General features: G+C 43.7%; 1 protein-coding gene across 2 annotated transcripts in view; it reads left to right on the forward strand.

Moving 5' to 3' along the window:
* Positions 1-25,106, forward strand: part of MATN2 (matrilin 2) — a 167,123-nt gene that overhangs the window by 90,111 nt on the left and 51,906 nt on the right. For both annotated transcript variants that reach the window (XM_054498282.2, XM_054498281.2), the window contains exons 5-6: positions 2,247-2,369; positions 19,647-19,769. In XM_054498282.2, coding sequence (XP_054354257.2) covers positions 2,247-2,369; positions 19,647-19,769 — 246 coding nt within the window. The remainder of the gene's footprint in view (positions 1-2,246; positions 2,370-19,646; positions 19,770-25,106) is intronic.

Here is a 25,106-nt window from a genome sequence, read left to right on the forward strand (position 1 = left end):
CAAATAGTATCAGTTTGTTCTTCAGGACCTCTGCATTCACTGTTCTTTTGGCCGAAAATACTCTTCCTAAAGCTTCATATTATTAACTCCTAGTAGAATACTAGGCTGCGTGACAGCAGAAACCCCTTGTCTGTTTTGTTCACCATGATATCCCCAATGCCTGGGACATAGTATGTGCTCAACACGTATTTATTGAGTAAATGAATGAATATTGTATGATTCAGACATTTCTTATATCTCTGGCCTAGCTCATTTAGGTTTTGTCATTCTTTGATTACTCACTACAATTTTTGTATTAGCTGAAGTTTTCTTCTGGTTATGGGTGTTTTCCTTACATCTGAATCCACTGGAAATCTACATTGGACTTTCTGGTTGGAGTTCCCAATTGGAAATGTAAGATATAAACATACTGGTGAGAGGTAAAAGAATTTATACCTATAAGGCTTTTTTTTCCATCTACTTTGTTGATTTGGGAATGAAATTTCTTTTAGGAGTTTAAAACCAGAATTCTTATTTGTAGAATCTTAGACCTAAGCGTTTTTAAAATGCAATGATGTAAGTTTTAATGTTTAAAATTGTTTAATGCATTTAATAGAGATGTTGAATCAAATCAGCTTTTATCTTTTTAAAAATCAATTTGATATTTCATATTTATGTAAAAGCATAATAAACTATGAAACTCAAAGATCTAGAAGATGATATGAAAATGTAGCAATTGGATTCAGGAATTAATCAAGCTTTCTAGGTAATTAAGTTTTTTTAAATCATACCTGTTGTAGTGATAGCTTTTTTTTTTTTTGAGACAGAGTCTTGTTCTGTCACCCAGGCTGGAGTGCAATGGTGCGATCTCGGCTCACGGCAACCTCCACTTCCCGGGTTCAAGCCATTCTCCTGCCTCAGCCTCCCACCTTCCGAGTAGCTGGGATTACAGGCGCGTGCCACCACGCCAAGCTAATTTTTGTATTTTTAGTAGAGTAGTAGTTGGTCAGGCTGGTCTCGAACTTCTGACCTCAGATGATCCGCCCGCCTTGACCTCCCAAACTGTTGGGATTACAGGTGTGAGCTACCGCACCCAGCCGGTGATAGCTTTTAACCAGAGAAAATTCTCTTTAATATATGCAACCCCTTTAATGCTCTCTGATTATCTCCAGTTTTAATGGTAAAATCACTGGTACAGCTAGCTGTTTCGTGGTATCCAAGCTGTTCTCCTTGCTGGGAAATAGTGTTAGAGACTGAGTCAGTGATAGATGGAAGATGCCTTTAATCTTTTCATCCACCAACATATTCTTAGTTCTGTTGCAGTAGATGCATACTGTAAGTCCGTTCCTACATTACATGTGAATAAACAGCCACAGCTTAGCACTTTGTGGACATGTAATAAATATTTGACCAAAATAAGACCATGAATAGACATGTATCTATTTCTCCCTGGTAATGTTTTTTACCTCTACCTAACCTCTTTTGGCTTCTCCATTTTCCTCATTTGTTACTAGGACGAATACATAGAGCACAAAGAGGATTTTAAAAGAGCTTTGTCTCATTCCTTCTTATACCAGCAACAGAGCGAGATTCCGTCTCAAAAAAAATTATTTAATGCATTTCATAGAGGTGATGAGTAATTCCAACTTTGAAAAATGTGTTGGTTTTTTTTATGTTATTTATTTATTTTGAGACAGAGACTCGCTCTGTCATCCAGGCTGGAGTGCAATGGCACAATCTCGGCTCACTGCAACCTCCGCCTCCCGAGTTCAAGTGATTCTCCTGCCTCAGCCTCCTGAGTAGCTGGGATTACAAGCACACACCACCACACTCAGCTAATTTTTATATTTTTAGTAGAGATGAGGTTTCACCATGTTGGCCAGGCTGGTCTCCAACTCCTGACCTCAAGTGATCTGCCCACCTCGGCCTCCCATAGTGCTGGGATTACAGGCGTGAGCCACCACGCCTGGCTGAAAAATGTGTTTTTATATACATGCAGAAACTCACCTGGAAAGAAAACTCACCAAAATGTTAACAGTGGTTGCCTCTGGGTAGTAGGATTACAGATGGGGGGATTACAGGTGAATTTTCTTTTGTCTATTTTTTTATGTTTTCCAAATTTTCTACTATGATCACGTATCAAACCTTGTAAGACTTTTAAAAGTTACTTTGGTGAGGGCTCTGGAGTTGCTTGTTGCCTCACCCTGGGCTGGGAGCATTCTCAGGTGTGCCTGACGTTGTGTTCTAACAGCGTGACTTTGCCTCAGTCCAGGATCTGTGTGCCATGGAGGACCACAACTGTGAGCAGCTCTGTGTGAATGTGCCGGGCTCCTTCGTCTGCCAGTGCTACAGTGGCTACGCCCTGGCTGAGGACGGGAAGAGGTGTATGGGTGAGTATCCCTCCAGCTGGGCTTGGTGGGGAAGGACAAATTAAGCATGGTGAGGAGGAGGGGAGACTCATGTGTACCTCCCACATATTTGTTTCCTCACCTTTGGGTTTCCACAAAATGCTCAGTTGTTTGGTGTAGTTGTTAGGCAGAATTTGAACTTTAAAGCCTTCATTTATGGCTGAGGTCAGCGTTTTCTCATTCTGGGTCTCTAGTAAAAGGAACACTTATGATAATCCATGCAAATATAACTGTGTGTTACTGCATCTCTTGAAAAGGATCAGGTGGATTTTCTTCAACTTTGGAGGGTATGTTTGGAATGGCCTGACTTATATATACCTCAGGTGTTATACATGAAATTTACTTGGGTGGGTTGCTGAGTGACACCTCAAAGACAATGGGCAGCCTTCCTCCCTAATGTCACCTATAGCTCAGTGACAGGCCAAAGTGACTGCCAGGTGGAAGAGCCCAGCCATATGGGCTCAGCGTAATCAGACGGCATGGTCAGAGGAAACTAGCAGTAGCCTCAAACCCTCAAACACAAGCCCAGGTAATGAGGCTCAAGGGCAGTGCTTGGTTCTGCAGACATCCCCACTGTTTGTCTACAAAGCCTTTGCAACTTAACATGGTCTCATTCCTCCTTATACCAACAAACAGTGCCTGGCGGATAGTAGGTGTTTCATAAACGGAACTGAATACTTATGAGGCAGAAAATCTAGAAGGAAAAGAACTTGACTGACATCAAAACTGGAATGTAAATTTTCTGCTAAATCCTGCATTTTGTCTTCCGTGTTCTATTGTTTTCAGGACCCTATTTTATTTTGCTTCTCACAAACAGGGCATGCTTATTTTTTTTTTGCACATAGAATTTGCATTTTCCAGCACACCTTAATTCTTAGCTAGGGATATGGAAGGCAAAAACAAAACAAAACAAAATAACAACAAAACAAAAGTGTAGGTGGTAGCCTGCAATTGGCAGGTGAGTGATGAGAGTATCGTGGGTTTGTTTTTACACACTGATAGGAATGAAGGCAACCTCTGCCTCTGACTCTCATCAAAGGGCCACAAATGCAGCTGGTCGCCTGGGCCTTAGGGTTGTTTTTCTTCTTAATCTGCTGGTGGTGGCCATGATAGAGTGGCAGGGTTCCACACCCACTACCGCTAGCAAAAGAGAAGCCAACATGTATACCCATGGTTATTTTTGCTTCATTAATTTTTATTATGCAAGTAATACCTGTTCATAGAAAAACAGATGAGAAAAATCACTATTAATAGGTTATTGTATTTTCTACCAGACTTTCTCCATATAAATATCTACTTTAAAACATTTTGTTGGCCAGGTGTGATGGCTCACATCTGTAATCCCAGCACTATGGGAGGCGGAGGCAGGCAGATCACTTGAGGTTAGGAGTTTGAGACCAACCTGGCCAATATGGTGAAACTTCGTCTCTACTAAAAATACAAAAATTAGCTGGGTCTTGTAGCATGCCCCTGTATTTTCAGCTAGTTGGGAGGGTGAGGAAGAAGAATCACTTGAACCTGGGAGGCGCATTTTGCAGTCAGCAGAGATTGTGCCACTGCACTCTTGCCTGGGTGACAGAGCGAGACTCATCTCAAACAAACAAACGAACAAACATTTTGTAAAGATTTAACAAAATGAGGTCACACTGTCTATTTTGTTTTATAACCTGCTTTTTCCCCTCTACTATTTGTTAAATGGGTAGAAACTCTGAGTGCTGTTGGTCAGGAGGAAATCGAGCCATTGTGATTTAGGCTGGTGGAGGAGCTTCAGGAAACAGGATGAGGGTAATTGGTTGATTAGGACAAGGGGAGGGACAGTAGAACACAGGGCTTGCATTGGTCACAGGGAGTAGATGGGGCAGGAAGCCCACCTGGGCCCATGGGAAACTGGAGGCCACTGAAAAACCCATTTCTCTGAGTGTTTCCAAATAATTACCTGCTTGTCCGTGTGTACAGAGAACCTTTGTATCTCTGAGGATTTTGCTGTAACTTTTGGGATTTGACATTTATTGAAGAGCTACAAGCATGAGAGGGTAGACGCTGTCATTGCCAGAGAGCTTTGGCATGCTGTTTATTGGAGATGGGCATTTCTCTGCGGCTGCTTGATTGCGTATAAGAATGTCTGCATTTTCTCAGTGGGGATCCAATCCGAAGAGTGGGAAAATGGGAGAGGCTGCATCCCATTGCAACCCAGGCCTCCTCCGTCAGATGATCCTAGCATCACCAGCCTTACCACCTTTTCCCCAATGCCCTTTACAGCGGTTCACCAAGCACTCGATCTGTTAGAGGCTGGGAGTGAGATGATTAAGCAGGCAGGACTTTTGTTGCCAGTAGCCTTTCTTAGGGACTCCAAAGAAAATCCTACAAGGTTAGTTGCTGCTCAATAGGGCTATGGTGAGTGCAAAGCAAATGATAAAGAAAATAGAGGCCACAGAAGGTCAGAGAGAGACATCCTAATGGCTAGGCTGGAAGATCTGAGTGTGGAAGGAAGGGTGGCAATTGGACAAATGTCCAAGGCAGGGGGAGATATGAAGGGCAGTAACTGTGGAGGTGGCAATGCTCTTCAAGCATTAGGGCTAAGGCTGGCCTGGGAGGGGCAGGGCCAGCTCCTGGGATCTGGTAGGTCAGAGAGAGACTGTTACAGTGAAAAGGCCAAACTGAAAGCTAACCAGGTGGCCTAAGCTGAGGGCCAGAAGGTGCTTATCAAAGATTTAGACTCCAGGTACCAGACTTAGAGCAGGAAATTTAGAGGAGAGAAGAGGCTGGTGAGAACTCTGGACATACTCCATTAGTAGCTGATCTGGGATGGCCTGTGTGTAGATGGCCAGAGAACATTAGGAACAGAGTGATCATGCCTCCCAGTTAATACAGGACAATCCCAGTTTATGCCCTGTTGGCCCAATTCTTTTTTTTTTTTTTCTTTTTTTTGAGATTGAGTCTTGCTCTGTTGCCCAGGCCATAATCACAGCTTTGCAGCCTCGACCTCCTGGGCTCAAGCGATACTCCCACCTCAGCCTCCTGAGTAGCTGGGACCACGTGTGTGCACCACTGTGCCCAGCTAATTTATTTTTTGTAGAGACAGGGTCTCTGTACATTGTCTAGGCTGGTCTCAATCTCCTGGGCTCAAGTGATCCCCCTGCCTTGGCCTCCCAAAGTGTTGGGATTACAGGTGTGAGCCACCTCACCTGATGCCATTTCTTTTTATTTTTAGACAGGGTCTCACTCTGTCACCCAGACTGGAGTACAGTGGCACGACCTCGGTTCACTGCAACCTCTGTCCCCCAGGCTCACATGATCCTCCCACCTCAGACTCCCAAGTAGCTGGGACCACAGGTGCATACCACACATCTGGCTAATTTTTTATATTTTTCGTAGAGATGGGGTCTTTCTATGTTGCCCAGGAAGGTATTGAACTCCTGAGCTCAAGTAGTCTACCTGCCTCGGCCTCCTAAAGTGCAGGGATTATAGGCATGAGCCACTGCACCTGGCCGACCCCATTTCTTACCCAGCTGGCCTCATTTCTTGATGGCACATCTTGTCACTTTGAAAGGGGTTCCAGTTTGGATGATAAATTACATAATCACCCTAGTTAAGGCTGTCCAATTTGACTTAAACTGTTAAGTTCAGCAGAGAATTCCTGTATACATGAAGTAGGAGATGAAGTTGAAGACAGCAGAAGGAACTGGATTGTTAAGGGCTTTGAAAATCAGATGTAAAGCCTAGATTTTATCTCTGAAAAAGAGCCACCGAAGGGTTTATATTTGGGTGACAAATGCAAAGCTTCATTTTTAGGAAACTCAACCTCAAGGGGAACTGCAGGGTGTGTTCCAGGAGAAGGATGGCAAGAAGTGGGAAGACCAGATAGGAGACTGTAGCAGTTATCAGGTGAGAGAGGACAGGAACCAGCCAGGATTTGAGGTGCAACTGTAGGAAAGGAGAGGGAGACAGTAAGGAATGAAAGGAGGTGCTGTACATAAAGGGAACAAGGAGAAGTCAAAAGTGACTCTAGGCCAGGTACTGTGGCTCGTGTCTGTAATCCTAGTACTTTGGGAGGCCAAAGTAGGAGAATTGCTTGAGCCCAGGCGTTCAAGACTAACCTGGGCAACATAGTGAGACCCCATCTCTACCAAAAAATAAAAAAAATTAGCTGGATATGACCGGATGTGGTGGCTCATGCCTGTAATCCCAGCACTTCGGGAGGCTGAGGCGGGCAGATGACCTGAGGTCAGGAGTTTGTGAGCAGCCTGGCCAACATGATGAAACTGCGTCTCTATTTAAAAAAAATACAAAATTAGTCGGGCGTGGTGGCGGTCACCTGTAGTCCCAGCTACTCCGGAGGCTGAGGCGGGAGAATCGCTTGAACCTGGGAGGCAGAGGTTGCAGTGAGCTGAGATCGCACCATTGCATTCCAACCTGGGCAACAAGAGTAAAACTCTGTCTCAAAAACAAAACAAAAAAATTAGCCAAGCATGTTGGCGCATGCCGGTCGTCACAGCTACTTGGGAGGCTGAGGTGGGAGGATTGCTTGAGCCCAGGAGATCAATCAAGGCTGCAGAGAGTCATGTTCACACCACTGTACTCCAGCCTGGGCGACAGAGCAAGACCTTGTCTCAAAAAAAATAAAATAAAATAAAATTTAAAAAGACTCCATGATCTTGAGCTTCCGTGACTGTGAGAGTGATGGCAACAGTGATGGAAGAGTGATGGAATAGATTTTTAAAAAGATAAGGCCAAGCGTGGTGGCTCATGCCTGTAAACCTAGGACTTTGTGAGGCCAAGGTGGGACGATTGCTTGAGACCAGGAGTTCTAGACAGGCCTGGGCAACAAAGCGAGACCCTATATCTACAAAAAAATTGAGAAATTAGCTGGGCATGGTGGTGCACACCTGAAGTCCCAGCTACTCAAGAGGCTGAGGTGGGAGGGGTGGGAGGACTGCTTGAGCCCAGGATGTTGAGACTATAGTGAGCCATGATAGTGCCACTGCACTCTAGCCTGGGCAACAGAGTAAGACCTTGTCTCAAAAAAAAAAAAAAAAAAACAGAAACAAAAAAAAAAACGTTGGGGTGATAATTAGTAGTCATAGACAAGGTGAATTTTGAATTCAGGTTAGACACCACAAGGACATGTCAAGAGGAAGCAGAAAACTCAGCAATAACATGACAGAGAGAGTAGAATCAATGCTGCAGTCAGGAAGCAGCATAGTTTATTTCTTAATTTCCAGTTATTTTCTATTTTAAATATTTATGTGTCGGTTGGTTTGTTTTGAGGGCATCTAGACCTTTAAAACAGTGCTACCTGAGCTGAAATCCCAACTCTGCTACTTGTTAGGTGTGTTAGGCCATTTGCATTGCTATAAAGGAATACCTGAGATTAGCTAAAAGAAAAGGTTTAATTGCCTTATGATTCTGCAGGCTGTATAGGAAGCATGACGCCAGCATCTGCTTCTGGTGAGGGCCTCAGCAAACTTCCAATCGTGGTAGAAGGTGAAGGGGGAGCAGGCATGTCACGTGATGAGAGCAGGAGCAAGAGGTGGGGGGAGGTGACACACTCTTTTAAGACCAACCTAATCTCACATGAACTAACTGAGTGAGAAATCACTCATCACCAAGATGATGACACTAAACCATTAATGAGGGATCCACAGCTATGATCCAATACCTCCCACTAAGCCCCACCTCCAACATTGGGAATCACATTTCAACATCAAATTTGGAGGCAATAAGCATCCAAACCATATTATTCCACTCCTGGCCCCCCATATTTCATGTCCTTCTCACATTTCAAAATACAATCATGCCTTTGCAATAGTTCCCCAAAGTCTTAACTTGTTCCAGCCATAACTCAAAAGTCTCAAACTCCAAAGTCTGAAGTCTCATCTGGAGATGAGTTCCTTCCACCTATGAGCCTGTGAGATTTAAAAAAAAAAAAAAAAAAAAGTTATTTACTTCCAAGGTACAAGGTGTCATAGCACTGGGTAAATATTCTCATCTCAAAAGGGAGAAATTGGCCAAAACAAAGGGCAATAGGTCCATACAACTTTGAAACCCAGCAGGGCAGTCATTACATTTAAAACTCCAAAACAATCTCCTTTGACTCCATGTCCTGCATCCAAGGCACACGGGTGCAAGGGGTGGGCCCCCAAGGCCTTGGTCGGCTCTGCCCCTGTGGTTGCAGGGTATAGCCTCCAAGGCTGCCCTCACAGGTTGTTGGGTGCCCATGGCTTTTGCATGCTAAGGTTGCAAACTGCCAGTGGCTCTACCATTCTCGGGTCTGGAGGGTGGTGGCCCCCTTCCCACAGTTCCACTAGGCAGTGCCCCAGTACGGACTCTGTATGAGAGTTCCAACCCTACATTTCCCTTTGGCACTGACCTAGTAGAGTCTCTCTATGAGGCTTCACCCCTGCAGCAGGCTTCTGCCTGGACAGCCAGGCTTTCCAAGACATCCTCTGAAGTCTAGGGAGAAGCTGCCAAGCCTCTTTCATGCCTGCATTCTGTGTGTCTGCAGACTTAACACCACATCGTAGCCACTAAGGTTTATGGTGTGGCTTGTACTCTCTGGAGCAGCAGCCCAAGCTGTACCTGTGGCCCTGTGAGCCATGGCTGGAGCTAGAGCAGCCTGGATGTGAGGAGCAGTGTGCTGAGGCTGCACAGGGCAGTAGTGCCCTGGACCTGGCCCCCCAAATCATTTTTTTACCCTAGGCCTCTGGGCCTTTGATGGGGAGGGTGTGCTGCCTAGAAGATCTCTGAAATGCCTTTGAGGCCTTTTTCCCATGTCTTGGATATTTGCACTTGGCTCCCTTTTAGTTATGCTAATCTCTCTAGCAAGTGGTTGCTCCACAGCCTGCTTGTATTCCTCTCCTGAAAATGCTTTTTCTTTCTCTGCCACATGGCTAGGCTGCAAATTTTCCAAACTTGTACATTCTGCTTCCCTTTTACATATAAGTTCCAACTTTATTTCTTTGCTCCAGTATCTGATCATAGGCTTGAATGCTTTGCTGTTTAGAAATTTCTTCCATCAGATAGCTACCTTAGGTCATCACTGTTAAATTCAAACTTCCACAGATCCCTAGGGCATGAACACAATGCAGCTAAGGTCTTTGCTAAGGCATAGAATTGGTGACCTTTACTACAGTTCCCAATACATTCTTCATTTCTATCTGAGATCTCATCAGCCTGGCCTTTACTGTCCATATCTATCAGCATTTTGGTCACAACCACTTAACAAGTCTCTAAGAAGTCCCAAACTTTCCCTCATCTTCCTGTCTTCTTCTAAGCCCTCCAAACTCATCTGACCTCTGCCCATTGCCCAGTTCCAAAGCTGCTTCCATACTTTCAAGTGTATTAATAGCAACACCCCACTCTCAGTACCAGTTTTCTGTGTTAGGCTGCTTGCATTGCTCTAAAGGAGTACCTGAGACTGGGTAATTTATTTTAAAAAGGAAGAGTTTAATTGGCTCACAGTTCTGCAGGCTGTACAAGAAGCATGGCATTGGCCTCTGCTTCTGGTGAGGGCCTCAGAAAGTTTACAATCAAGGCAAAAGCCAAAGGGGGAGCAAGTATGTCACATGACAAGAGCAAGAGTGAGAGTTGGGGGGTGGGGAGGTGCCACACTCTTTTAAACAACCAGGTCTCATGTGAACTAACTGAGCAAGAACTCACTCATCACCCAGGGGGTGGTGCTAAGCCATTTATGGGGGATCTGTCCCTGTGATCCAATACTTCCCACCAGGGTCCACCTCTAACATGGGGGATCACATTTCAGTGTGAGATTTGGAGGGCACAAACATCCAGAGCGTATCACTAAGCACATGTCTTTAAGTCTTTAATTTCTGAGCTTATTTTCCTCACCCATAATGTAGAATAATAATATATACATTGTAAGGTTTTATGGGATTAAATAAGATAGTGAGTGACGTTCCCAATATACTCTAAGAACTTAGCATTATTATTACAATACCTACTATTATCGTAATTTCCTGTATATAGTGAAGTATGGAGTGAGGAGAGAGTGAAGGACTGAGCCTGTAGGGAGCAGGAAGTAGGGGCAGGAAAAATATTCATGAAGAAGTAGCTTAAGGCTGGGGGAGAGAGAGAAGAATCACGGAACATGATAGAAAGATAATTTCTTGGCCAGGTCAATATTAATGTCATGCTCCAGCGTGGCCAAAGGTAACAGGACTTAGAGAAAAAGCCATCAACTTGAGTCACAGATTCACCTCTGCAAACATTTCAGAACTCTGCCAGGGACTTCGCTAGGCTTGAGGAGCACAAAGGTGACCAGGAGGCCATTGATAATGGCAAAGGGGGGATGGGTAAAGGGCAGATTTCAAGAGGCAGGGAGTGGGTGACAAGAAAATGTGGGCAGAAGATTCAAACTATTTATTTAAAGAAATTTGGTAGAAGTTAAGCATGTCCAGCTGATGCAGGGCAGGCAAGTCCCAAAGTGGAGCTTAGCCTACCTGGATTCTTGGCTTTGCCCAGGAAAGAATTCAAGGGCAAGCCAGAGGTAGAAGAAAACAGCTTTATTGAAGAGGCAGTGTTATAGCTCCATGGCTGATCTTGCAGAGCAGGGCTACCCTGTAGGCAGAGAATAGCAGCTTAGGCAGTTTTGCAGTCATATTTATACCCACTTTCAATTGCATGCAGATTAAGGGGAGGTTTATGCAGAAATTTCTAGGGAAGGGGTAGTAATTGTTGGATCATTGCCCAATGATCGTAAGGGATGGTAACTCCCAGGTGTTGCCATAGCAACAGTAAATTGACATGGTACACTGATTGAAGTCTGATTGAAGGCTGCTTTCACCCCAGCCCTGTTTTAGCTAGTTCTCAATCTGGTCCGATGTCTCAGCCCTGCCTCTGGAGACAAGTCCTGCCTCCTACCTCACAGCTACTAGTGAATTTAGGCAGTAGGTTTTCCGTTTCAACACTTTCGTAGCCACTGCTATGAAAAGTACTTCTTTTCTTACCAAAACATTAGGGGTTCAGTCTAGGTCCTGTTGCTTGTTGCATGGAAAGCCATTCACTGAGACAACAAGTATTACCAGGAAAGAAGGCTTCGATCAGGTGCTACAGCCAAGAAGACGGGAGATCAGTCTCAAATCCAACTCCCTGACTGACTAAAATTAGGGATTTAGGCTGGATGTGGTGGCTTATGCATATAATCCCAGCACTTTGAGAGGCCAAGGTGGGAGGATCCCTTGAGACCAGGAGTTTGAGACCAGCCTGGACAACATAGTAAGACTCCTGTCTCTACAAAGAATAAAAAAAATCAGTGGGGTGTGGTGGTCCACACCTGTAGTCCCAGCTACTCGGGAGGGAAGACTGCTTGATGCTTGAGTCTGGGAGGTTGAGGCTGCAGTGAGCCATGATTGCACCACTGCATTCCAGCCTGGGTAACAGAGTGAGACCCTGCCTCAAAATAAAATAAAATAAATAAAATAAAAATTAGGGGTTTATATAGCAGGGAATAAATGTAACCATATGGGGGGAAACAGGAATTAGGGAGGAGTATGGAAGAGGAGTTGGTCAACACACAGCAGGTGGTTGGTTAGGCAATCATAAATGGGGAGGGGTCTGGCATGTCATTGCACAGATGCAGTGATCTGGTAAGTTTCAGCCCCTTGATACTGTCAGGGAGGCCTGATGGTTTGGTTCTTGAGAAGGGTTCTCAGATAAAACAAATGTAACTTTCTCAAGTTTCAAGACCGGAAAGGTAAATTTCTATGTTTATTCAAAATAAACCATAAACATCAGTTCTGTGGGACAGTTGGGCTGGTTTCACTTTGATTCATCCCTGAATTATTACTGTGACCTGCATGCAAATTCAGTTCTTATGGACTCAGCATTTTTTTATAGATTTCCACACGTTTGAGTAAGTGGAACGTTCAATTTGAGCACCAGAGTTCCAACTCCCTGACAGCTCATTTCGCCATTGAGAGTCCTGAATTTATTCCATATTCAATGGTGGATTGCTGACTAAGAACCTCCTCTGCTTTAGTGGAGTCCCTGAATTTATAATTCATCAGCTGCCACTAAAGTCATGTTCATTGCCATCCAAAACTATTTTTCAAAAACCATCTATCTAGATTTCTGAACATGAATTTTCTGCTGTACTTACTCACCTGGTGTTTACAGACTGTCTTTTATTTTGGGGTAACTTTGGTCCTGTTTGCATCTTATCTACCCGGGCAGATTGTAAACCCTTGAGGGCAAAACCACTTGCACTTTTCATCTTTCACAGAGTGGACTTGAAATACATTTTTCTTGAAGTACTGACTGAGGTTGATTGCAATCTCATGCATTCATGTTTTATAAAAAATATTTTCCCCGTTGACTGGTTTTTATTGACTGGTTTTTAAATTAAAAAGTCATTTTTGCTTATTAAAAAAAAAAGTCAGGCCAGGCATGGTGGCTCAAGCCTGTAATCCCAGCACTTCGGGAGGCTGAGGCGGGCAGATCTCTTGAGCTCAGGAGTTCAAGACCAGCCTGGTCAACATGGTGAAACCCTGTCTCTACAAAAATAACAAAAATTAGCTGGGGGTGGTAGCACACACCTGTAATCCCAGCTATTCAGGAGGCTGAGATGGGAGAATTGATTGAGCCCGAGGAGGTATGTGCCACCACCCCCAGCTAATGGACCAACCCCTTCTCTACCAAAAATATATAAAGAAATCAGCCAGGCATGGTGGCACGTGCATGTAGTCCCAGCTACCTGGGAGGCTGAGGTGGGAGGATGGCTTGAGTCTGGGGGAGCTGAGGTTGCAGTGAGCTGTGATCGTGCCACTGCATTAGAGCCTGGGCGACAGAATGAGACCCTGTCTCAAAAAATAAAAAAAAAAAAGAAAAGAAAAGAAATTTTCTCTGGGTTTTAAATCCTGCATTTGGAATTCCAGTTATGTCTTGGAGAAGAGAGGTTTTGTGAGTCTGACTCTGTGTGTGTGTGTCTAATGTGTGCTCAGCAAGTAAATTGGTTCTACCATTTCTCTAAATGACAAATTTGGTTTTTCTTACTTTGTTATCAGCAAACTTTAAACTCCAAATGCTCCTCTCTAAAATATACTATTTCTGCTAATGCCATTCCCTTGCAGACTGAGTCCTGCTGAGAAAACCTTAGAATTGGACCAGGTTATAAAACAGAAATAATTGATTTTAGGGTTTTATTACCTGCAGCAAGGTATCATTTATTCTTAGAGACAGTGGAGTGATTTCTCACACGTTGGGCAGAGAATGAATGTGGCAAGACTGACTTCTGACTCTGGGATCTTAGCACTTGTGATCTGGAGGTCTAAAGAGCTACAGCTGGGGAATTACTCTTTCCATTTGTTAACAAGAGTGTAGACATTTTAGGCATAAATGACTGAGAACAGATTTTGTTGAAGTAGACGAGAACTTGGAACAACAGAGCCATCGTTGAGTTACACAAGAGGTCACCTCCATACATCTGCCTTCCTAATCTTGACCTCTCTTTTTATGAGTACAATTTTGCAACCAAGAAAGTTATGTAAACAACCCAAACCACTTGGCAAATAACATTAGAGCTGAATGCACTAGAACTCTCTTGTCCTTAAAAAACTGTTCGGTTCACGTGCCTGGCAGTGGGTTATTCCATGTCTAACCACTGCACTGATGGCCTCATCTGCCATCTCCAGAAGCCTAGCAGTGTGTCAGTAGGTGGATCTCAAATTGAGATGGGATTTGACGCCTTGGAGTTTTACAGGCTGGAGACTTGGGACCCAGGAATGCATGAATCCTGCCTTGCCAATCACATCCTTCCCCTTAGTTCCCCAGAGAGCTGTGTACACAAAGAACAAAAACATTATGAGAGTCAAGATCCAGAGAAGCTCTCTTATCCCATGAATTGGGCCTGTGGTTAGCTGATTAATGGAAAACATCATTCAGAGAGGGGAATCCTAAAAATCTACATATGCAAACCCACCTTAGTCATGTTATTTTTATTTAAAACACATAAACGTATACTTAGTAAAAATCACTTTTATGCTTTTAAAAAATACTAATTTTAAGTTGAAGAAAAAATATGATATTTACAAATCTTTTTTTTTTTTTGAGACAGGGTATAATTCTGTTGCCCAGATTGGAGTGCAGTGGCGTGATCTTGGTTCACTACAGCCTCAGTCTCCCAAACTCAAGCAATCCTCCCACCTCAGCCTTCTGAGTAGCTGGGACCACAGGTGCATGCCACCATGTCCAGCTAATTTTTGTATTTTTTGTAGAGATGGGGTCTTGCTATGTATCCCGGGCTAGTCTCGAACCCCTGGGCTCCAGCAGTCTGCCTGCCTCGGCCTCCCAAAGTGCTGGGATTATATAAAACTCTTTTTTGCATAAACCATACCCATAATATGTTGTCTATGATTTTTTAGTTTTGGTTTCTTTAAATTGGAGCAAGGATTTCAAGACATCTGTAAAGCAGTCTAACAGCAGAACTCTTGTAAATTTTAATGGAAAATTTCCCAATGTTTTACATTTGTTTCATCCATGCCTGGTTCTATAGCAATTTTGGTTAGCAAATTGCTTTAATTTTTTCCAAAGCTTTCAACAAAATTTTTATTTTTAAAAACTCAATTTCTTTTAGTGCTTATATTTTATTGGTTTTTATTTTTATTTATTTATTTATTTTGAGACAGAGTTTCGCTTTGTCGCCCAGGCTGGAGTGCAGTGGCACAATCTCAGCGCACTGCTACCTCCACCTCCCGGGCTCAAGCAATCCTCCCACGTCAGCCTCCAGAGTAAATGCGACAACAGGTGCCCACCATCATACGTGGCTAATTTTTGTGTTTTTAGTAGAGATGGGGTTTCACCATGTGGCCAGGCTGGTCTTGAGCTCTTAGACTCAAGCGATCCACCCGCCTTGGCCTCCCAAAGTGTTGGGATTACAGGTGTGAGCCGCCGTTTTTTGTTTGTTTGTTTGTTTTGTTTTGTTTTGTTTTGAGATGTAGTCTCGCACTGTCGCCCAGGCTGGAGTGCAGTGGCGCAATCTCGGCTCACTGCAACCTCCATCTCCCAGATTCAAATGATTCTCCTGCTTCAGCCTCCTGAGTAACTGGGATTACAGGCACTTGCCACCACACCCAGCTAATTTTTATATTTTTAATACAGACGGGGTTTCACCATGTTGGCCAGGCTGGTCTTGAACTCCTGACCTTGTGATCCGCCTGCTTTGGCCTCCCAAAGTGCTGGGATTACAGGCTTGAGCCACCGCGTCCGGCCCCAGCTCAGTTTTTATAATATTTAAATTACTTACAATAACATGAACAAATGACATATACAGGTTTGGAAACAAAAGCAACCTTGACTCTAACAATGGCTCTCAAATTTTAGCATGCTTAAGAATCACCTGGAGGGCTTGCTAAAACACATATTCCTGGGTCCCACTCCCAGAACTTCTGATCAGTAGGTCTGGGATGGAGCCTAAGAATGAGCATTACTGACAAGTTCTCAAGCGATAGTTGATGCAGTTGGTTCACAGACCACACTTTGAGAACCAATGTTTATAAGAATACATCTCAGTCAATAGAAGAAGTATACAGGTGTCCTAGAGCCCATGTGTTCCACCAAGGCTGCTTTATCAGCATACAACCCAGCCAATGTGAGGCATGTACAGGTGTTTTTAAACAGATGTTCTAACTGCCTTGAGCGTGTAGCATGCCCTGGGTTATCAGGATTCATATGGTCAGAGGGAATGAAAGCATTGCTTGATCAGAAGTTGCTTAAAGAGTGATCAGTTAAAAGAGCGTCTTAGTACAACTTTTTTCTTAAAACACCCGAGCCAATTTGGATACTCTATTCTATAACATTCTGGAAAAGGGGAAAGTTTGGAGTATGTGGCTTAGATTCAAAGCCTCAGCCAAGCCTTCAACACCTCTCTAAATTATTACATTAGTCTAAATTACGGGGCCAGCATAATTATGGGGTATCCCTCTGAGGGACAGAAATGGCTGGGCTCAGATTATACCCCATGGTGTAAGAGAGGACATTCAAGAGAAAAGGTAGAGTGTGAGTTTCTGACTTTTAGGTATAGAGACCTGACCACTCATTACTGTAGCACCATCAATGTCCCACAAGTTGGAAGTCAGATCAGCAGCTCCTCTCTTTGTAGGGGATACTAAGAAGTGGGTGGCCATAGATAGGACTGGCTGACTGATGGCAGGAACCCATATCCAGGATTGGGAGATTTTCATGATGGTCAATCAAGCCCAGCATGAGGAAGTTGAAGCTGGGGATTGCTGACTGCTAACACCGGCCCATGCAGGCTCTGGCATGGCCAACTCCTGTGACAAACAGACTGGACCGTGTGCCAGGGTTTAGCCTTCCTCAATCTCAATATTCCCAGTGTCACCATTGATTCTTTTAATGAACACTTGGTTCTTGAGAAATGAGAAATGAACTATCGGAAGGATGTGGTGCTAGCTCAGTCTTTACATTATGACTCAACTAACTCTAGCAACCAGCTGATGTCCAATGACGTTCAGATCCTGAGATGACGTGAATGCCCTATCCCCAACATAATGACTTGTGAATTAAAACTGCAAATACTAGGTTCTACTAGAACTCTTTAGGGAGCTGAAGTTACAAAAACAATATTTAGACTGAGACTTTTTTTTTTTTTTGAGACAGAGTCTTGCTCTGTCGCCCGGGCTGGAGTGTAGTGGTGCAATCTCGGCTCCCGGGTTCAAGCAATTCTCCCTGCCTCAGCCTTCCGAGTAGCTGGGATTACAGGCACCTGCCACCACGCCCAGCTATTTTTCGTATTTTTAGTAGAGGCAGGGTTTTGCCATGTTGGCCAGGCTGGTCTTGAACTCCTGACCTCCGGTGATCCACCCTCCTCGGCCTCCCAAAGTGCTGGGATTACAGGTGTGAGCCACCATGCCTGGCCTAGACTGAAACTTAATGAAGCTTTGAAGCAAAAGAATAAACGTAACACAGGTTATTACCCTTTACAAATCTTCAGTGTTTCCCTTTGCATCTTTTTATTACTATGCTAAATATGTCATTATCTTCTCCATGCATGGTTTTGCTTTTTAAAATTTTACATATGTATTAATTTTATAGATTCTATTTCCTTGTTATTATTTACACACTTTTGATATTAATATATCCTAAAACATTGTAGGGAGTACTTTTTTTTGAAAAGGGACTGGTCTTAAGCTCCTGAGCTCAAATGATTGCCCTGCCTCAGTCTCCCAAGTAGCTGGGATTTCCAAAAACTTTTTTTTTTTTTTTTTTTTTTTTGAGACAGGGTCTTGCTCTGTCAACCCCAGAGTTGCCGCTAGGTGCACTCTCTTTTTCTCATTTCACCTCTAATCCAACAGGAATCCTGTTAGCCCCACCTTCAGTATTTACCAGGTGTATTAGTTTGCTAGAGCTATGCTCTGGTTTGGATATGGTTTGTTTGGCTTCACCAAGTCTCATGTTGAAATTTGACCTCTGTGGCCAGGCATGGTGGCTCACGCCTGTAATCCCAGCACTTTGGGAGGAGGCTGAGGCGGGTGGATCTCTTGAGCTCAGAAGTTTGAGGCCAGCCTGGCCCACATGGCGAAACCCCATTCCTACTAAAAATATGAAAATTAGCCAGATGTGGTGGCGCGCACCTGTAGTCCCAGCTACTTGGACAGCTAAGGCAGGAGGATCACTTGAACCCAGGAGGTTGAGACTGCAGTGAGCAGAGGTGGTGTCACTGCACTCCAGCCTGGGTGACAAAGTGAGACCCTGTCTCAAAAAAAAAAGAAATTTGATCCCCAATGTTGGAGGTGGGACCTGCTGGAAAGTGTTTGGGTCATAGGGACAGATTTCTTCTTATAAGAACACCAGTTATATTGAATTAGAGCACACCACCCTAATGAGTACATTTTAACCTGGTTATTTCTGCAAAGACCCTATTTCCAAATAAGGCCACATTCATAGCTACCCGGGTTTAGGACTCCAACATGTCTTTTTGGGGGACATAATTCAACCCATAACTTCCAGAACACCACTCCCCCTCATCCCCTGCAACATCCTGGTTTAAGCCTCCACCCTTCCTCTCTGGGATTACTGGAGTCACTTTCTTACTGGTTTTCTACTCTCACATTTGCCCTGTCAGTCTATTCTTGGCTCATGGGTCCAGAACCCTGCAGTGACTCCCAACTCATTCAGACTAAAAGCTGAGGTCCTTGCATGGCCCATGGGTCCCTCCTGACAGCCCCCTTCTCATCTCCCTCCTCTGTCCCTCCTCCAGCCACCCTGGGCTCTTTGCTGATCCTCCAGCCCACCAGGCAGAGTCCCACCTCCTGGCCTTCGCACTTGCTGTTTGTTTTGCCCAAGATACTCTCTCCCAGATATCCTCATGGCTCGTATTTTAGTCAACACTCTTCCTAACCACCCACCTTCTCAGAGAGGCCTTTCCTGACCACCTTTATTACATCCCACCTGCTACCCACTCCCCCACTGACCCTACTCCTATTCATTGTTTCGTTTTTCTCCAGAATTTTCTTTATCTCCTAATAGACTATACTATTTACTTATTTTACTTCTTATCTGTTCCCCACTCCCACCATCATTATCCAAATATACGCTCCTTGGGGGCTGGAATTTTGGATTATTTTGTTACTTGTTCTGTCCCTAGCACCTAAAACAGGACGTGGCCCATAGTAGGTACTCAGGAAATACTTGTGGAATTAATGAAAAATCAGCCAGTGTATTTTCTCATACATTGTTAAACCATTTACCCTTATTCAATGTTCATCTTATTTTCTAGGATTTTTTGTTGTTGTTGTAAACAATGCTATTAATAGCTTGTTGTATATAATTTCACCCTTTTCCCAGCTATTTCTTTGGGTTTCACGTCCAGGGTGAACATTGTCAAATTGCCTTCCAAAAGGATCTTTCTTAATTTATAATGCCCCCACCATTAATAACGCTGCTGCCTTTCTACCATTGGGTTTTATCTCATCTTATTTTTGCCAGTTTACTAGGTGTAAGTGCACCTTGTGATGATTTTGATTTGCAATTCTTTAACTTTTAAATACAATTGTTCACATGTTCTTTAGTTTACTTCCTATATCTTCCTATATGAATTGCCTGATATAGACTCCTGATTTTTTTTTGACGGGGGCAGAGACCTTGGGTTCATATCTGTTTATCCTACTCTTTTTGGGGGCAATAATATTAATCCTAATTAATATCTGTTATCAGTATGCCCTCATCCTACCATTCCCTTTTCTTCTGTTTGCATTTCTAATTCTGAATGTGTTTTATTCTCTCCAGCTGTGGACTACTGTGCCTCAGAAAACCACGGATGTGAACATGAGTGTGTAAATGCTGATGGCTCCTACCTTTGCCAGTGCCATGAAGGATTTGCTCTTAACCCAGATAAAAAAACGTGCACAAGTAAGTTACCTACACATGCACACACAGAGAAGTATTTGATGTTATTGCTGTGGTGACTGTGACCATGGAAATCTCTCGAGTATAGATTAGCATATAATTATGTCATGGGGGTCTAATACCTTTTGCCCCGTTCCTCTTCTGTCAGGACTTTCATGACTTGGCTTAAGACCATAGACCACTGTATCTCAACATCACTATTCAAGGAATATGATGAAGGCACCATGTGTAGGACTGTTCCTTCAGCATCTGCTGAGCATGCTGACAATCAGACCAACTTACTTCCTGCTAACTCAGCCTGACTATGCCCATCAGCACTAACAGGGCTTGAGATGTTTTCATTGAAGCTTTGTGGCTTGTGGGCTTTAGCTCTGACTCCACACAAGAAAATCGCTGAGCCAAAAAGAATCGTAAGTGGTTTCTTCTGGTGGACAGCAGTTTGCAAAGAACTGCTCATTTTTTGTTTGAGCTATCTAGTTCAATTTGATTTTAACTATATACATAAAAATCAGAATTAATTTCAGCTCCCAAAATCTGAACATAAAATTCGATAAACTAAAGATGATCATTAGTTTTGCAAAAAAGATAATAACTAGTTGCAAAAAGATTCCAAAAGTGTTCTGTTAAATATAAAGGTACACCAGGAGACTTAAGGGATTGTGTGTGGATTATTATCCTTCTATAGGGAGGATCACTTGAGAAAAGTTTGCTTGTTAAGTATTAGGGCCAAGCATTTATAAAAAGTGGACTTTCATAACAATCTAGAATAAGGTAAGGCACCTCAGAGACATGCATCAGTGAGAAAATAGGATTTTAATTCATAAAAGGTTCATGTACCTACAACCTTTCTAAAATGTATTCACTATGTAAAACAGGATACATCTGCACAAAACCTTTTTCAACATAAACTTACTTCCTACTCTTCAATACCTAAATATCAGCAGCTTACAAACACCAGAGCTGGAGGTGTGGGTGATGTGTGGAAGTATAAGGGACACATTAGGTCAAAAGCATACATTTCTGGAGCCCCAACCATGTGCCAATAGAACTGAGTAAGGCAAGGTCCTTAATGGAGAAAATACTGTGGCTGAGTCTTGGAGGTGGAGCTGTCATTCACGAGGCAGCAAAGGGTGAGGTGGGGGTTCAAGGAGAAGGAAAGAAGTTGAAGATGTGAACCAGGCAGAGAACTGTAGTCTCCGCGCCCCGTGCATGACTGGCGTATACAGTGGTTTATTTGTTTTGTTTATTGAAAGAGTAAGTAAATGAATGAGTGGGCTGCTGTGTTCCTGGTCTCCCTCCCCTTCTGAATATTCTGAACTGTAAAATAGCAGCCTGTGCTGTCGTCGTGGTTGGGGAGTTGTGGTTGTTGGGCTGATGAGTCAGTGTTCCTCATCAAAGAGGAGGCCGTGGGCTGCCAGCAGCTGGCCTTGGTTCTAATCCCAGCTTCTCTGCTTTTTCTCTTGGTGATCTTGGGCAAGTTACTTATGCCTCAGTTTCCTCAGTTACAGTACAGGATGATAATAGTGCCTACTGCATAGCATTATTCTTTCCTTTTTTTTTTTTTGACACTGGGTCTTACTCTGTCACCCAGGCTGGAGAGCAGTGATGCGATCTCGGCTCACTGCAACCTCCACCTCCTGGGTTCAAGCAATTCCCCCACCTCAGCCTCCCGAGTGGCTGAGACTACAGGCTCGCACCACCACACCCAGCTAAATTTTTTGGTATCTTTTTATAGCAATGGTGTTTCAACATATTAGCCAGGCTGGTGTGGAATCCCTGACCTCAAGTGATCCACCCACCTCAGCCTCCCAAAGTGCTGGGAATACAGGCATGAGCCACAGCACCTGGCCATAGCATAATCTTGAAGACTATATGAGGCTGGGCACAGTGGCTCACGCCTGTAATCCCAGCACTTTGGGAAGAGAAGCAGGAGGATTACTTGAGCCCAGGAGTTTGAGACCAGCCCTGGTAATATGGAGGGACCCTATTTCTACAAAAACTTTTTTTTTTAGTTAGCCAGATATGGTGACAAGTGTCTGTACTCCCAGCTATTTGGGAGGCTCAGATGGGAAGATCACTAGTTGAGCCTGGGAAGTTGGGGCTATAGTGAGTCATGATGGCACCACTGCACTCCAGCCTGGATGACACAGTAAGACCTTGTCTTAAAAAAAAAAAAAAAAAAAAAGGCTAAAAAGGGACAATGTGGGTTTCAAAGACTTTATTTATTATCATTATGTTTTTCAGAAATAGGATCTTGCTCTGTCACCCATGCTGGAATGTAGTGGTGCAATCCTAGCTCACTGCAGCTTCCAACTCCTGGGCTCAAGGAATCCTCCCACCTCAGCCTCCCAAAGTGCTGGGATTATGGTCATCATGAGCCACCACACCTGGCCTCCAAAACTCTAAAAAAAAGAGTATTTACTGTGCATATACCACGTGCCTGGGCTACATTTAAAGGTGCAAAAAACATTCAAGATTTCCACTGCAAGCTGGTGAGGGACCTTAGCCATAGCCACACTGAGTAGCTGAGTCATGGTGCCAGGAGTTATGTGACCAAGGGCCTACAGTGTGTTGCAGCCAGGACCACAGCAGGAGTTAGAGGAAGGAGACTAGTTAGACCAGAACAGGTGAGATGCTGCCTTGCAAGGATGAGGACTGGAGAAAAACACATATCCTAGCCAGTCTCCTACCTGCCTCTCCAGACTGCATGCACTGGCTGGGGTCACCTGATTTCCACCCCAGTACCAGCCCTCGTTCCCAGAGTGGCACCATCTTCCTCACCCTTTGGCTCAGCATGCTTCCTGTCCCAGATCCCCAGCCCAGGGTGGTGCAGGCAAGGAGGGTGTTGGAGGCCTGGAATCAGACCCTGGAAGTAGATACCGCAGCACAGTGGGACTGGGAGAGGAGGTTTGGCCAGGAGCCACGGGAGGGGCTGATCCAGCTGTGAGGTCTCACCAGCTAGGCAGCGAGCCCAGCAGTGCAGCTGTCAGAATCAAGATCCAGAAGTGGGCCGCCCCAATGCGTGGGCAGGGAAGAGTGCTGGGAGATTGGAGGGTTCGTGCAGGCAGCCTCAGGGCAGTACATCCCTTAGAAGAGCCCTCTTCCCACCATGCTTGGGGTGGGCAGGAGCCAGACCTGGGAGGAGGGAGACAAGAGGAAGAAAGGAGACCGAGTACTTGGAAAGCTAAGAGTAGAAGATAAGGCAAAAGCCCAGTCGTAAGAATGAAACACTCAGGAGTGCTCCAGATCTGTGGTGGGGACAAGAACTGAGAAATAGAGCCCAGTTAAAATTACAGAAACAGGATAGAGGCAGAAGCTCAGAACCGAGGCGGCCACCCTGTTAGTGAGTACCAAGGCCTCCCACCAGCTTCCAGCCAAGTCGGCCTGGTTCTAAAGATTTTTTTTAAAATTCTACTTCTTATAAACTTGCAAAAAATAAAATAAACTCAGTTTCTTAAATTTCAGCCTATATTTTTAACCAAAAGTATATTTGAAAGCGAATTCAATTAGTAAGTGTGCAATTATTGTCTAAAAAAGGTAGACTAGTCAATGTAATAAACCAAGCATGGTTAATTTATGATTAAGCCAAAATGTACATAATAGGGCTTTATGTTCATGAACCAGTACTATAATTTGAAATATGTAAGTGGTGTTCAAAAAAGCACTACCTTTATATCAATTTCTTACCCTAGAGCAGCCCATCCAAATCTAGAAGGGAGAAAGGTGGAAACACACAGGTACCATCAGTTTGCAAAATGTTAGCAAGACTTTTTTTTTTTCTGGTATTGTTATAAAACATACATAATAGAAAATTTACCACTGTACCCATTCAGTGGCATTAAATACGTTCACATTGTGAAAAACACATATCCTAGCCTGTCTCCTTCCTGCCTCTCCAGACCACACCTCCTGGCTGGGGTCACCTGGTTTCCACCCAGCTGTGACTATCCTCACCATCCATCTCCAGAACTTTTCATCATCCCAAACTGAAACACTGTACCCATTGAACAATAACTCCCCATTGCCTGCCCTGTCAACCACATTCTACTTTCTGTCTGTGAATTTCACCACTCTTGGTATTTCATGTAAGTGGGATTATACGGTATTTGTCCTTTGCTGTCTAACATATTTCACTTAGCATAATGTCCTCAAGGTTTATCTGTGTTGTAGTATATATCAGAATTTCCTTCCTTTTTAAGACTGCATAATATTCAATTATATGTATATACCCCATTTTGTTTATCCATCTGTTGATGGACATTTGGGCTCCTTCCACCTTTTGCCTATTGTGAATAAAGCTACTATAAACATGAGTGTTCAGTCCTTGCTTTCAGTTCTTCTGGGTTTTTACACCCAGAAGTGGAATTGCTGGTCCTATGGTAGCAAGACTTTTTGAGATCTAGATTGAAACCCTTATTCTTGAGCCAAGCATGAGAAAGAACAATCTCAGATATCCAGGGTCTTTTCACCAGAAAGATCTATAGAGGAGTTCAGTCTGCTGGACAGGGATTCATGTCTTTGGTAGCAAGGAGACTGTGGGCTTTGAGTCTAATGCTTCATCATCTAATGCCTGTAATGATGAATAAAGGCAATTGTGGACACCATCCTTTGCATGTGGCCATTTATTATTTTTGTGCTTGGAGGTCATTATACTCATTGTTTTTCAGTCTCCAGTAATAACTTGGTTGACATTTCCATCCTTATTTTTCAAATAAGAATGCTTTGCACAGAGTAAGGCACTGAATGAATATTTTTGTGTTTGCACTAAAAACAAAACACAGAAGGAAGTAAACTTTTTAAAGTAGAGATGGGGTCTGCTATGTTGCTCAGGTTGGACTAGACCTCCTGACCTCAAGTGATTCTCCCAGCTTGGCCTCCCAAAGTGCTGAGATTACAGGATGAGCCACCATTCCTGGCCGGAAATAACTTTATGCTGAATCAGCAATAGAAGAATTACAAAGTATCAGTTGTCAGGTTTCTTGGCCAGGGTATAGTTAACATACTGAGTGCCACTACCTTCCTACAGCCTGTAATATGCCACTTTTGTGACTCCCTATGTGCATAAATGAAACACTTTCAGCTGGAAGAGGCTTTAAAGTTCAACCTAGTTCTTGCCCAACTATCCATCCTACAATACTCTCACTGTGCCATCATCCAACCTGCATTTGAATATCCCCACTGACAGGATATTCACTATACCCCATGGTAGTTCATTCCACTTTGTATAGCTCTGACTCTTAGAAAGTGATTCCCTAGACTGAGCTGATATCTATTTCCTTGCTCTTAGAAATGAACAAAACAACTTTTGGCTACTTGCATTCTTTGTGGCCACTAAGAATG

Source organism: Pongo pygmaeus, chromosome 7 (genome assembly GCF_028885625.2).
Source record: "Pongo pygmaeus isolate AG05252 chromosome 7, NHGRI_mPonPyg2-v2.0_pri, whole genome shotgun sequence".
Classification (NCBI taxonomy): Eukaryota; Metazoa; Chordata; class Mammalia; order Primates; family Hominidae; genus Pongo; species Pongo pygmaeus.